This window comes from Diadema setosum, chromosome 18 (genome assembly GCF_964275005.1).
Source record: "Diadema setosum chromosome 18, eeDiaSeto1, whole genome shotgun sequence".
NCBI lineage: Eukaryota > Metazoa > Echinodermata > Echinoidea > Diadematoida > Diadematidae > Diadema > Diadema setosum.
The window spans coordinates 3,185,198-3,200,267 of NC_092702.1; the positions used below are offsets into that span (position 1 = coordinate 3,185,198).

At 38.8% G+C, this 15,070-nt stretch overlaps 1 protein-coding gene across 4 annotated transcripts in view; it reads right to left on the reverse strand.

Annotated features, from left to right (window-relative positions):
• The window catches only part of LOC140241338 (gamma-adducin-like), a 111,285-nt gene that overhangs the window by 20,561 nt on the left and 75,654 nt on the right, over positions 1–15,070 (reverse strand). For all 4 annotated transcript variants that reach the window (XM_072321069.1, XM_072321070.1, XM_072321067.1 and 1 more), the window contains one exon: positions 11,757–11,908. In XM_072321069.1, coding sequence (XP_072177170.1) covers positions 11,757–11,908 — 152 coding nt within the window. The remainder of the gene's footprint in view (positions 1–11,756; positions 11,909–15,070) is intronic.

Sequence of the window (15,070 nt, forward strand, 5' to 3'; positions counted from 1 at the left end):
AATCGCCACAAACACAGTAAGATTCCATTATCAGCTGTGTATGACACCTTCAAATGTTGTAGAGAAAGAAAAATACTACAAACTAGGACATGGTTTCCTTTAATGTCTCCATTACCGACTTATTATTATTTCTAACACTTATGGAAAACAGTACTAAACACCCCCTCCCCATAGAAAATCCTTCACATTGAACTCTACATCTCCTTATGTAAGGCAGTCACAGTCTAGATATCCACAAATCTTCTCAAACTTCCCTTTTTACTACGATCTTTTTTATTTTCCTTGTCCTACATCATCTCTCGTAATCATCTCCGAATCCTTGTGACCATCAGACCATCCGATCATCGGCCTTGTCGATCTTGGGCCGCCAAATATATCGTGGACAGGAGGACCGACATAGCGCATCTATTTTGAGGAGCTCCTTGGTGATAACCCTGCATCCATCCATCCATCCATCCCTCCCCTCCCATCCCTGTCTCTCCTCCTCCTCCCACCCCCTCCCCCGAAAAAAAGGGCAATCAAAAAAAGAATGTGCGTCTTCTAAAGATGGAATTCCCAACAGATATACTACTCCAATCCATGAATGCCGGACTCACACCATATGCGTGTCATGTATATCGCTAGAGTTATCATCTTACATAAACTTTTTTGATTTGATTAGAACGAAGGAAAAAAGAAATCTTGGATGGAGCCATCCGCTGACAGGAGGGAGGGGCCGTTCTTCCTAAATCTCACAGATGGCTTTCTCATCAAGGCCACAGTATCAATGTCGTCTCCGACGATATTCTACCCCGTCTCCATAGCAACGATCAAATGAGTTTTCTCTTCTTACAGGACAAACCATTAAAAACACAAGCAAACAAACAAACAAAACAGTGCTACCAAGCGCTGCTAGAAAGATGGCAATGTCTAGTTTGATCAATCGGTCTGAAGGATATCTGAGGTTTGGTGATATACGAAACTTCAAATCCGGGCTCTTCTTTAGTACGATAATTACCACAATAGAGGAATTCAATACCATAATGACAGAAACATGCATTATGAAATAGGTTCCTACCCATTTAAAGCAAACTCTTGTGGCCAAATATCATTCATCGTAGACTCAACAATATACACATCCTACAACTAGCCTGACTTTAAAAATAATGAGGACTGCAGATGGGCATGTTCCAGCAGTTATACACTTACCTTATACTATATTTTGCCATTGAAAAAAAAAGAAGAAAAAGATTTTGCCACACACTCTGGAAACATAATACCATTGCAAATATCTAGAGCATTTTGATAATGAATACTGCTCAGGCTATCTCGGTATTTTGGCAGTGTGGAAAATGTCACATTTGTGTTCTTTTGCTCCAAATGTGTTTGTAAAGTCGGTAGCCTCCAGCAGTTTTCATGGGATTATGATTTGAACCAATATTTGTCTTCTATGTAGACATTCTTGATGGCTACCCAACCCAATATAAAAGGACATTATCCCATCGATGCCACAGTGGATCAGATATGAATTGACACAGCAAACAACTCATCTAGACATCAATGATTTGTGAGAGATTATCAAATATCAGAATTAGTTTTTTAAAAATATAGAGAAATGTGATCCAATTTTGTGTGTACATAAACACACAGTTTTCCGAAGTTTGTATGCCGTTATTAATGATTGGACATAAATTATTGGACAACTACTGTAAACACTCACAATGTGTAAGCCACACATTTTTTTTTTCTTTTTCTGTCCTGAAAAATATCAGAAGTTGGGGGTTTCCTTATAGCTTACACGAATGCAAGTACCTGGGTCTGTGGTGTTTTTTTGTGTGTTTTTGCCCAAAGCCCAAAGTCGAGGGTGTGCCTTATACATTACTGTGCCTTAGACATCAGGGTTTATGGTATTTCTGGCAAAAAAGCATGAGATAGATAGATAGATAGACAGATAGATAGATAGATAGATAGATAGACAGATAGATAGATAGATAGATAGATAGATAGATAGATAGATAGATAGATAGATGGATGGATATATGTGTGTGTATGTATATACAAACATACATAGAGAGAGATAAATAGATATATAGATAGACAGATAGAAAAATAGATAGATACTGTGTGTGGATAAGTAGATAAATGAATAGATAGACAGATAGAAAGAAAGATAGATAGATTGATAGACCAGAGAGGGGAGAGAGAGAGAGAGAAAGGGAAAGAGACAGGCACTGGTACACTGCACTCTCGGCTTCTGTTGACTCTAGGCTCAGATCGGCTCCCACCCGGGAAATTCCTCTCACCATGGCAACCAAACATACACACTGAGATGCAAGTGAGCCTGCATCATCTCTGAGTGGTAAGATGGGGGCGGCATTCGCTAGATGCCGACTGAAAGAAAACATACCTTACACTCACTCATGTCACCTGGAATGTGCATGCTCCCATTCATCCAGAAATGTACATCAAATAATTTATGTCCTATTACAAGGTCTTATGTGTAAATATCACATCCGAACCATATGGCAGCAACACAAACACACACAGATTTCCCACCCCAAATGACATGAGAAACAGATCACACTACTCGATTAACCCTCTGAGGCCTTGAGTGCCAATTTGCACAGATAATCACATAGTATCTTATACACACTGTACAGAGTCCCTGGCCTAGAAAGGATTAAAGGGGCATTCCGGACGATTTTCATAATTTCACATCATGTAGTACATAAATCAACAGCTCCATGTATAGATCCGTGGAATTTATTGTGGTCCTTGAGCAGAGAAACCAATAAATCGAAAATCTGAAACAAATTACACTGAACAGTGATGATGACATCAGAGCCTCATATATTTCAGAAATGTAGCAGTGTAATTCCATTACAATACTGCAGTGTAATTCCATTACAATACCGCTTGCTCAACAAGTTCACCTGTGAAAAATCCATGCATACCTTCTTCTTTTGTTTTGCTTCCTTGAGCCCCAACTCATGCATTCTTATGGTGAGGCTGTCATGTCATCATCCTTGTTCATTGCAATTCATTATAAATTTTGAAAACATTCTCATTACTTATCCCTATCACTATAAATTCTGAAACTCTGTACTCAGTTTGACTAATTTATAGTTGTTCAAATGTAAAAGTCTGAAAATCATCCGGAGGTCCCCTTTAAACAGTCCCTTGCCTCGGTCCAACTTCATGCAGTGACTGTATCTCATCAATCAGATTGAGTATTATAACCTGCATATCCACAACTTTCATCAACATTATTGGGGGAGGGCGCACTTGTGGTGATAAAAGAGTTAATTCATCACTCAATATATGAGCACTTTTTGATTTATATACCAACCATACAGATTCTAAGCTCGTGCTGATTTGGGAAGCTGCCTGGTATTTATAAATCATAGAGAGTTACAATAGAATAACACCAGTCATCATTAATACTCCAAAATAATATATTGTTAATTACTTTAGTCTATGTGTGTGTATGTGGGTTTTGTTGTTGTTGTTGTTGTTGTTGTTTTTTTTGGGGGGGGAGTTTCTATGGATAACTGATTCTGACACCTTGTTTATCTCTTTTGCTTATGGAAAAGCAAGAAATGAATGAGATACAAATAATTCAATCAAAATCAAATGTACAGAGGTCACTGACTTCACACATAGCAGAGGGATTAAAACTTACACTGTCCTCATACGACAGATTTATATTTGCCAATTTCAACATAATGGGGGGGGGGTTATGTATTTGGTTGATACAGTTTCTTGGTATCACTTAGGTACAAAAAACAGCTGCTTATGCACACACACACAAAAAAAAAAACAAAACAAAACAAAAATGTACAGAAGTAGACCACAATTCATCTACACCTGCGCCAGTGTCTGGTATTGATAAAAGGTAGGGGACAAAAATCTCTCTACACCTTTCCAACTGAGTTTGTATTTGTCTACGAACAGCTGTCTACAGTTCTGGCCCATTTTCTAGTGGTAGGGAAATGAATGTGTATCTATAATGGATGGCATGAACTGCAATGCAAAACATCTCCTATGTGCATACATAGACACATACACACACATATAATATCCACATACCCACACTTGCTCCAACTCACACTCTCATCAAACCCCCCCCCCCCCCTTACATCAGCTGACTACAGGAAAGAACAAGGCCACAGTTCTGTAACAAGGGAATCGTAGGTTTACAGAGATGTTCGTAAGGAAGGCCACTCAATATGTAAGCAATTAATTACCTTGATGCAAATGGCGGCTGAATGTTTCTAATGACACCCAATATCGACTTGCCACATAGCCAGATTGATAGGATAGCTACACATGGATTGATTACGTAACAGAAGGTGGCAACAACCTTCCAGCCTGTCCCAGTAGTGGATGTTTTGCCTTGCTTGTTCTCTGAAAAATAAATTATCTATTAAAACATCAAACATTTGCTCCACGAACATTCCCCATTACAAAATTAAAAGGCAGGCATGCAGTCGACCTGTCCGGAAAAAACAAAAACAACAAAAACAAAAACAAACTAAATATAAAGGCCAATGACCAATTCCTGAATAAAATGATAAGACGCCTTGTTTGACTTTTAAAAGAACACATCGCTTTTTAATATGAAATCCTTCTATGTTCTTTTATAATTACTCTATATTCTCTCATCTCAATACTTCTGTTCGACTGTCCACCATTTTGGCAAACTGAAATAAAGCCATCACTTACACTCATCACTCACTTGATTTCTTGCATTTTATACTATCATTTCCAGCTTTCATCCCTTGTCATAACAGTGACATAAAGTCAAATTAAATATTCTTTCATCAATTTGCTCATTATCTCCACTGTCGCCATATTTTCATTACATTTTTTACATCATTGTTCGATATTTTCTGGTCTTTATATTTCTTTTAGCATCTTGGCTGAAAGTGAAAGTGAAAGATGGAAGTAGCCAAAAGAGTGACGATCTCTTCTCGACACCAAGCGAAACCCTTTCTGGAAACCTACACTATTCTAATCACCTCTCTCTATTCATCTCTACTTGTTATCGAAAAAAACACTGGGCTGATGTGTTGTGCAAAAAACAGTGACTCAAATATCTCAGACAGACCCAGATTGATAACCTACTCTAATCCCAAAGTCTACCCGAACAGACTTCCATCTCATCTTTCCCCCCAAAACAGGAAACAAGTAAACAGACATAGTACACACACACACATACACATACACCTACATGTTGTATATACACAAACATACAACAACAACAACTAGAGCATCATAGACTTATAGCTATTCATCTAAAACAAGAAAGATATAAGAATTCAGCATGGCAAAGTATCTATCACAGCCAACTATGGGAAGAAGAAATTCTCATGCAATGTTGTGCCAAGTTGAATTGATAGCATTTAGGAAGCCAAAGTGCTCTGCTGATCTGGTTTGATTTGCTCTTATTCTCTGGATATTCTGCCTGGTGGTAAAGAATTGGCAAATGTGGTATGTAGGGCGGCTTTGATGCGAAGGCTTTAAACAGGCTACGACATCAATCATGACAGATGAAGAGGAAATGCGCCTCAGTGATCCCCTCGCTTTGCAATATGAACTCAGCAGCGCTTCTACGATTCACATTCGACAGCAACTCAGACGTGGTATTCTCATACATAAAGTATGTGTAACCGAGTCATATTACTTTAACAATCGGGTCTGTGGATGCAGACTAATCCATGGTGCTATGATTTCATCCCGGTAACCAGATAACTTGTGGGTTAGGAGGATCATGTGGGTATATTTTCAGGGTATCAAGTCAGCTTTTGGAACCTTTCTGTCTCTGTTCTCCATCTTTATCTCCATTTTCTAATGCCTTCCAAAGTACTCTTGAGGGAAGCTATTCATTGGGCCCAGCCCATCCCTCCTGAGATGCGCCATCGTCAGTGGAATGGGGCCACTGGAAACAAATTTACGAGCAACAGAATTATGATGATCAAATAATGGTTGGGGCCAAAGATTGAGATAGGAGAACCTTCTGGATGATGGAGTAAGCAATTTTTGATTGATAATTCAGGCTACTGATCATAAATCTATTTTATCTTCTTTTTTTTTTCAGCTCACAGTTTCAATTACATCAATAAAAGAAACATATTTGTGCCTCCTTTAAAAAAAAACAAAAAAAAACAACAACAAAAAAACAAAAAACACAACATTCCAAACAAGCTCATTCTGTACCTGTCCTGCTGACTTTGTTCCCAAGCAAAATCTTCTTGACTTTCTGTATGTGCCCTGTGACAAATATTCTAAAAGTAACGTATGATATATATTTTTTGATGCAAACAAAGTATGGTGTAATCTGACATGGATCGTGATTATTATCTTTCTCTTTTTTATTTTCCTAGGGCCTAACTGGTGATTTAATTTTCTTAGAATGTCTAGACCATTATCAATATATTGCTCAGAGTTATATGCATGAATGTAAGATTGGCATTATAGCGGTCTTATGGGCAATACTATTGTGAAAAGTATTATTGGAGGGGGCGACAGCAGTAGGCTATGGCAATGACAAGCTCTGTTTACATTCCCCTACAGATGATCTATAACCCCCCCCCCCCCAAAGTAAAACAATATAGGCCTACATGCTGAACTAAAGCATGCAAGAAGGAAGGAATCATAGAGCAAGTCAGTCTTGAAAGCAGACTACCATCTTCAGTCCAGTTCAAAGGTCACTTGTCCCTGGGGGATAGGACACACAGGTCAAGCCAGGACAAAGTTGTCCATAGGCTCTGCTATCTTGAAAGGTCATTTCAGGACATACACTGGCAGGTCAGGTATGATATGATATTTTTTTTTTTTTCTGGTTGAGGCAAGTTATAAGGCAAGCACAGTTTTCATTTACTCATTATCACAAGAAAGAATCACTGGAAAATCAAAACATACAAAAGTCTGAAAGTAAAGGAAGCAATTTGTGTCCATTATTTAAAGCATCCTCTTTTTCTATAGAACAAAAGCAGCTGAACTTTCCTAATTTATCACATTTACACATATTGTGTCTATTGCCAATATGAAAAATGTATAATCTTCAATGATACTGAAACTTCATATCTGCAAAGTTCACTGACAGGGATTCTAATCTGGGCCTGCCTTGATAGCACTGTTTGTTAGTTTTATCACAAGACAGCCTGCCAGTTCTAATGACCTATGAGTCAGTTGGGCAAGAGTGTATGTGTGAGCGGTAGGGGATGATTGACACTTGTCTTATTGGATGGTTTCCATGTTTACAATCACTATGGCAACCGGGAGGTCCCCCCCCCCCCAAGACAGCGCACAGTGCAGTGATTGAGACATCTCCTTTACCTTCTTCAACCCATAAAAACCCCTCTGATTTCACTATCTTGCCTCATGGAAATTGTTTTGTCTGTATCACCTCTAATCAGGGCCCTGTTGCATAAATAACCTGAGAAAAACTCGGGTTAGAGGCGGGTGCCTACCTGAGTTTCATGGTTAGTCAATTTCTCTGGTTAAAAAAACTAAGGTTACGGTATTTTGGCTTTCTTTTATTCAAATAAACTTGGACGAGGATAAAATGCGGAAGTGCTAGTGATTTTCTCAGTTTTACGCTCCGCGCGCAGCTAGCGATCACCGCTACGCACTGTCTAAATGTACAATGTACTGTAGTACATGACAGTATCGCGCTGCATGCTGTCGCTGCCACACAAACATGTAACAGTTAGTACGAGTAGCGGTATGTCTGCTAGCGAGCCTGCTACACAAGCTTCCCGATAGCCAATCTGTTTTCGGAAATATGTTATGAGTTATAGGGATTTATCTGTGATTCTGGTGCAATACGACATTACGGAAGCTGAGCTATCGACATGGATACGAAAGTGCAAACACCCTACACATCTACAAGCACAGTAAGTACCTGTATGTATAGATCTAACTCAACTGTTACGGCTACATCTAACCCCGGGGCGCTCCTTCTCACAGATACTGTAACGTTAGCTTCGTTCGGGCTGGTCGCAGTTTGTACCCAACGGTTACATCTAGTCTATGTTACAGCTACTTGCAGTGGGTCTCCCTCTAATAACGTTAATACTATTGAATCTACACCTTTGGTGCTACCTTCATTCACATATCTAGGGCTCTAAAGTCAGGCCTTCTAGAACTTAGAACTAGATTGTTCTAGAGTCTAACGTTAGATCTAGTTCTATACGTCTAAAACTAAAGTGTCTAATGAGTAGATTCGAACTAGTCTAACGTTAGGAAGTAAGAACCTAGCTGGATCTAACGTTAGATCGATTAGTAGGCCTACATTGATAAAGGTGATACTATAGATAGAACTAATTTATAGTGGGAGAACTAGATCTAGGGCCCAACTGTTAGGCCTAGATCTAGTAGAGTCTACTAGCTGTTGTACTGCGTTTCCGACGGGTTCCTGCACCAAAATCTTCCCAGCTAAATTGTTTCCAGAATGGCAGCCTTGGTAGCTCTGAGTCTAAGATCAACTATAAGACGGGTAAGTGGGGCCAACCAGAGAAATCTAGATTTAACCTTTGGTCAGACAGCTAAGGTTAAATAACCTGAGTTTCTTGAACATTAACCTGAGAAAAAACTATGGTTAAGCTTTATGCAATGGAAAAACTCTGGTTAAAAATTCCTAACCAGAGTTTCTGGATTTAACCATGAAAAAAACTCTGGTTAAGGCTTTATGCAACAGGGCCCAGGATTGCAAATACAGCGGAGTACACTGTGCTGCCCATTAGTAACTTAGTTGAATTGCTACATTTGTATGTGCAACTGCTCTGACTATACAATATTCATGACTACCGGTAATGTTGTGACGATTATAGACCCAGATAACTCACATAATATATGAACCACCATGTTTACACTGTGATTCACTTTCATCATAATGAGCTGCTTTTTATGGGGACTGACAGTTTTGAATGTCAGTCTACTTGTCATATATTTCAAGCAATCGAAATACAGATAATTAATTGATGGCATTACCGATCTCACATACCAAGGACAGCCTATTGCACATTGTAAGCAATGTAAGAGGCCTTGCCATTACCATTGGGCTTTTGTTGCCAGGTGCATATTCATAATTCCTACACCTGTGTCAAGAGGGGAAAAATTGGGTAATATATTTCGTCCATGGATTTATGCACCTGGTGGGATTTGAACTTCTGATCTCTTGTCTGTGAGATTCAGGTCTAGTCAACTAAACCACTGTGCATAAAAACTGAATTGTGGTTAACCAATATTCAATTCATTATATCAAATTCAAGCTGATTGACTAAATTGTGAGATTATGGAATAAAGTTCCTTCAGAGCCTTACACTGTGTCTAAAAGTCCCATTTTTGGCATTCCTACTATTCTCATTCACAATTAAGCTATTTGATGTGTAAACCCAGCAATCTGATTACATCCACTCTAGAATAGGCAAATAAACTGCACCTGAATGTTTCCAAAGTTTGTCCAGAATGGTGAACAGCTCAACAAATGTTTGCACTCTACCTAGGAATATGAGCCCACATTCCAATGCTATTCTCATTCCAGATTTCGACAGGGAGTCCGCTAAAGTACAGTAGGATCTGCCCACATCTGAATTTGCAGCATCGCTCTGCCAAACTTTACTCTATATACCACACTTTAATCCAGGTCTAGAGAGACTGATTATTCAAGATATGGAGAGCAGTGTGCGATTCAAAACAGAACATTTCATGCAGCAGATTTGCTCTGTTGAGTCGAAAATCTGCCATTGAGGAGGAAATGAATGCCGCGAGATGAACAGCTATACAGATTGTCATTTCCACGACTAAAAGTGCTCAAATACAGGTCAAAGCTTTGTGCACAGCCAGCCACTCGTAATAATTCTACCTTTTCAGTGCCGTCTGCTGTCAAAAGCGGTCCATATTGACTTTTGACAGTAGGGCTTGGTGGGGATAAAAAGCCTGCTGAATTTCTAGCTGCATTTATGGTGGAAGTTTTCTGCCCCTGTGCGAGTCAGACAGAATATTAATTCTCTATCATTATGAATTTTTCCCAGCTTGTAACGATGGCTTTATGTTTCCTTTTTTTTTTATTCATTACTTTGCAAGCTATTCTTTTTTTTTTTCTGAGGAAGAGGTGATTTTCTCTCCTTCAAATCTTCTTTCACATGTATGAAAAAATTTTGGGATTGTCCCCCTGAAAACAGAAATACACATCTATCATAACATGGCAGGGTAAGCTCTTGAAATATGAGTTTAACCATTTATACCAATGTTCTCTACTAGTGTCTTGTTCTCTTTCATAAAAAAAATGCATGGTATCTGTGTTTCCACGCACAATTTGAACACATGACATCCATATAGATATGGAGCCTGTACACACACACTTTCATGCATGTTTGTAGGGCTGCACACTAACCAATTTTTCTACTGGTCCCACCTGTCCCTATCGAACCATTAGATACCCAGTTTTTTCTTTTTTGTAACAGGTCCGAACCTAAAATTTACTGGTCCTGTTCCTTTTTTGACTGGCTCCCACAATGTTATAATTATCATTATTATTATTTTTTTTTTTTCTGGTCATGTCGGACGAGTGAATCTAGTTATTCTTGAAAAGTTACTGGCCCGACAGTGATATCTACTGGTCTGGGACCATTGGACTGGTGCCAGTGTTACGTGTTGATGTACAGTTGTATGCATATTCAATACATGTGGCCTTGTCACTAACCTTCATGTCTTAGATCTCCTATCACACACTCATTGAGCCAAAAAGCTATATATTTGAATGAAGCAACGACATTTGACAATTGACAAATCATGCATTTGACAATTCAAAAAATACCTCAAGCTACTCCAAGTGATGATATAACCAAAGTCGATGACGCCAGAAAACTCTTGAAGAAAACTTCAGGCCGGTAGCTACCCTGTCAGATAGGTATGCTGACCATTTTAATGACCGCTTGAGTGTGAGAGAATTGACCTCGGCTGAAATGAGGTATACAAATACGGCAGCCTTTTCACGTCACTAATGACGGAGCAGCCTTTAAGTACGACCGGAAGGGAGAAAATATTGTGGTAGAGTAGAGTATTTCCCAGGGACCAATTTGATGTGTCTAGTGCACACAAAGGATGTGTGTTGTTGTTGTTGCTGTTGTAAAATAAGAACATATGTTATTAAATCTGTTTGCAACGTGACAGTTAATCATCAGGCAATTTGTTTGTATTCATTTTCTTCCAACTTCAACTGACGGAAACTATTTATACACATCATCAACTAAGCAACATTCACATTCACATGGATTCACCTTCAATCAGAACGAAAAAATAATCGTCCCAGATTTTGCCACCTCCTGACCTACTCTGAATCTTTGTTTATATCAGTGTTTTGGCCAAACTTATGATGAAAATAAACAGCCCCAAATATCACAGAAATCTTGTTTCTGGGATTTCGTGGCATAAACCTCATTTTTCACCTCAAATTCTCTCCACTGTCACAGACACTCTCCCCTCCATTCAAACAGAATGTGATCTGTTCACTATTCTTGCTGTCCTCTCCAATAACCCAAGGCAATCACTCTCATTCAAATCTCGTAATCTCCATCTTCTCCCAAACCAGACACCTTCTGCGCGCACTTCGGGCATGGATAGGAAATCCAATTGAGCACCTATTCAGAGAACATGATCCAAAGATTTGCCACCAAGGGACAGACATCATTAAAATCTTTCGGTCACATGACGACGAGGACAAGATGAGGGCGAGATTGCGAGGAGACATGAGGGAGGTGTCTACTTACTGAGATGTGGTTGTATATGAGATGGGTCCAGCCGTGGACGTCCACTAGGCGGTAGAGGGAGGCCAGCTTGCATCGTAGCGCCTTCTCGCCCTTTGTGTAGTTCACCGAATCTGAGCCGCGGATGTCCGCCACAGGTATGACGCAGCTGGTGCCTGGTGTGGGCGATTGAAGTGAAGGAGGGGGGTGGGGGGATGGGAAGAGGGGGAAAAACAAAGCAGGAGTAGATTGATTAGGTTTTCGTTCATGTGTCAAGCTCATCTTCCATCCGGTATGGATCATCCTACACCTGCCTTGATACAAAGCACCTGATCAGAGTGCCTTGGTATAAACAAGCATTAAGGTTGGCTTTCCATAGCATGTCAACTCCTATCAGCTGCAACCATTATGCTGCTGGTATTTTTCTCAGGCTTCATGTACAGGGAACCATGCAACAAACATCCATTAAAAGAACAGGTCCCTTCTTTTTATTCTTTTTTTCCAAAGCCAGAAAACAATCAAATAGTATTTTAACTCATCTCTGTCACCTTTTCCTAAATATGAAATGGAATTAAGATATAATCATAATTTCTGTGAAAGGTACTCACCTTACATGAAAGAAAAAAAAACTGTGAATAAGCTTTCACATGAGTTCATTATTTCATATGTGGTTGATAAGCATACCATACAAGTGGTGTTTCATAAAGGTTACACAAGTCTTTGGGGAGGATGTAAAATAATGCATATTACAACTTGGATTGCAAGTGTCATGAAAATATCAACACATGGATTCCAATCTTCCAATGATCAGTTCTAAAAAAAAAAAAAAAAAAAAAACAGATATTTGGTTGATTCTGAGTTTGACATAGATTAATGGTACCAGCACGACAAAGGAATGAATAAGATATGCACAGGTACATTATGTATCCATTTTGGTTCCTTCTTGCATGAGAAATGAAAGCATGGATGACATTGTTTTTTGCGGAAATGACATTGAAATTCCTTCTTTTTTTAACAAGATTGATGACATATTAGTATAATGTGAATTAGCACATATTCATATACACAGGCTGAGTTAAAAGTTGGTTAAGTATCTTCATTTCTCTGCCCAGCAAAATGGCACATAAAGCAGATCATATAAAACTTGACAGATAATTAGATCTGTCCTCTACGGGCAAAAATTAACAAACCGATCCAGCTGAAGTTTGCACACGCTGTGTGACACAAAGGCAATTTCATGGCCAACAAATTAGAATGTTCTGCACCACTTCACTGTGGACAAAAGGAACAAGGAAATAAATTTGTTTGTTTGCTTTCCTATGGAAATTTCCTGCTCTGCTTGCAATTGGATGAAAACACTGGTAACAAAAAGAGGAAAAAATCCTGGTTCTACGCACATGCATGAATGAATGTACAGTAAAGGGACAAGCCTAAAGAGTAAATTAATATTTCCTGATATAATTTTGTAGATATGTTTCTGATCTCTCAAATATCTGCTTGTAATTTTTCATAATCATATATGTTGATTTTCAGCCTAAAGCTGTGATCTTGTGATCGCAAGCATGTTTAGACTAAGTAGGGAGAACTGATTGTGTACTACTACTAAGGAGCTCTGGGCCCTGTTTTATGAAAAGTTAAAATCAATTATAAAGTTGATTTCAACTGTAAGTCTATGGCAGACTGTGTGGTAAGGAAATTTAAAATCGATTTTATCTTTTGATAAAACGGGGCCCTGAAAAGCTAAGTAGGTATTTTATACACTGTGCTCATACCCTAACACTACCTGCACGGCCTGGATCACACAAATGCCTCTTTTGATCTGCCGCATCAGATAAACAAAAAGATACCACTATGTTCCAATAAACATATTCTTACAACCAGCTTTCCATACTCTTATCTAGCCAAACGTTGAGATCACAATCGCAGCTGGCATTTCTGAAAAGGGACAATACACAAATCTGTCTGTAAAGATCAGATTGTCTGGTCTGGAGATATCTCTCCGGGGTCACCTGTCTGCACAATCGGGCGGCTGTCTAATTGGGTCGCCATGGCGATCACGCACACCATTCCTTTGAACTACAAATTACTCAACCAGCAAGTGGTGGGGTGCGGCTTACAAAATAGACATAAAGAGCGAGCACAGAGAGAATACATTGTCATATCAACCCAATGCATGACTGAAAAGGCCGCACCTTTGCAGAGTTGTTGCTTTTTGTTGTTTTCTGAGTTTGTGTGTGTGCGTATGCCTTAACCCCTTTCCACTTACAAAAAAAAAAAAAAAAAGGAAAATACAGCTGCTCTTTGTGAACTTTCAAATGAATCCTGAAAATTAATCTATGTGACTGCACATGCCTGTCACATTCATTCTTTATATGACTGAAAAGAACAAAGGAGCAGCATTAGTCACTCAACCCTGGGCAGGATTTCTGCTTCAACAAACAGAATTCTGACATCTTACTGGGCCTTATGCATAAGATTAATGCCTGGATATTGGCCTATCCAATATATAACACTTCCTACACACTGGTTTGTCTGCTTGCTCAGTGCTCCAGAAATTCACTCTTGGGCAAATTAAATAAATGGGTATATGCCTATTTTAAAAGTACAGACCCTTGCTTGAAAATCCAAATATCTTTTGTAATGCCCTTTACATATTTGCAGTTTTATATGGTTTAAAAAAAATAGATACTTTTTTTTTGCATATTTCTTTTCCTTGTCTGCTAAAGGAAGTTTCAATAATGATTCTCGATCAATTCAAAAATCTGAAATACAACTAACTGGAGTTTATACTTTAGGGCAGATTTCACACAAATTGAAGATCCTGAGTAAACATGTGGAAATATATGCAAATATTAGAACAAAGAAATTATATTAGCATTAGTTTTTAGGAAAGTCAGTAGGGCATGCCTGTCAAGGGCAAATATGGCAAAGCATCCTGTGGGAACTTGCAAATACCTGCCCTGGCCACATAATCACGATGTTGTATTCTGTAGCAAATTTTTAATTTCTTGCAAACACGCACAAAAACAAGACCAATATACATGAGAAGGAAGAAATGAATTTTCCTCATTTTCAGAGAATGTGGACAAATATAATATTCTTGACATATTTTTAGTGGAGTCATGGATATGGAGTACTTTCGAGGGCAAAAAACAAATCTGGAGTTGATGACAGCTCACACACAACAAATGAGTATAACATGCCTGAAACTTTTGCGTGAGGTCCATCTGGAATGACAATGAAAAAGACTGATATTGTCATCTGTGGAGGGGCTGCTCTAATCTTTTGCAACTTGCCACATGATTGTAAAATATTTATCTTTACTCGTCCATCATAAT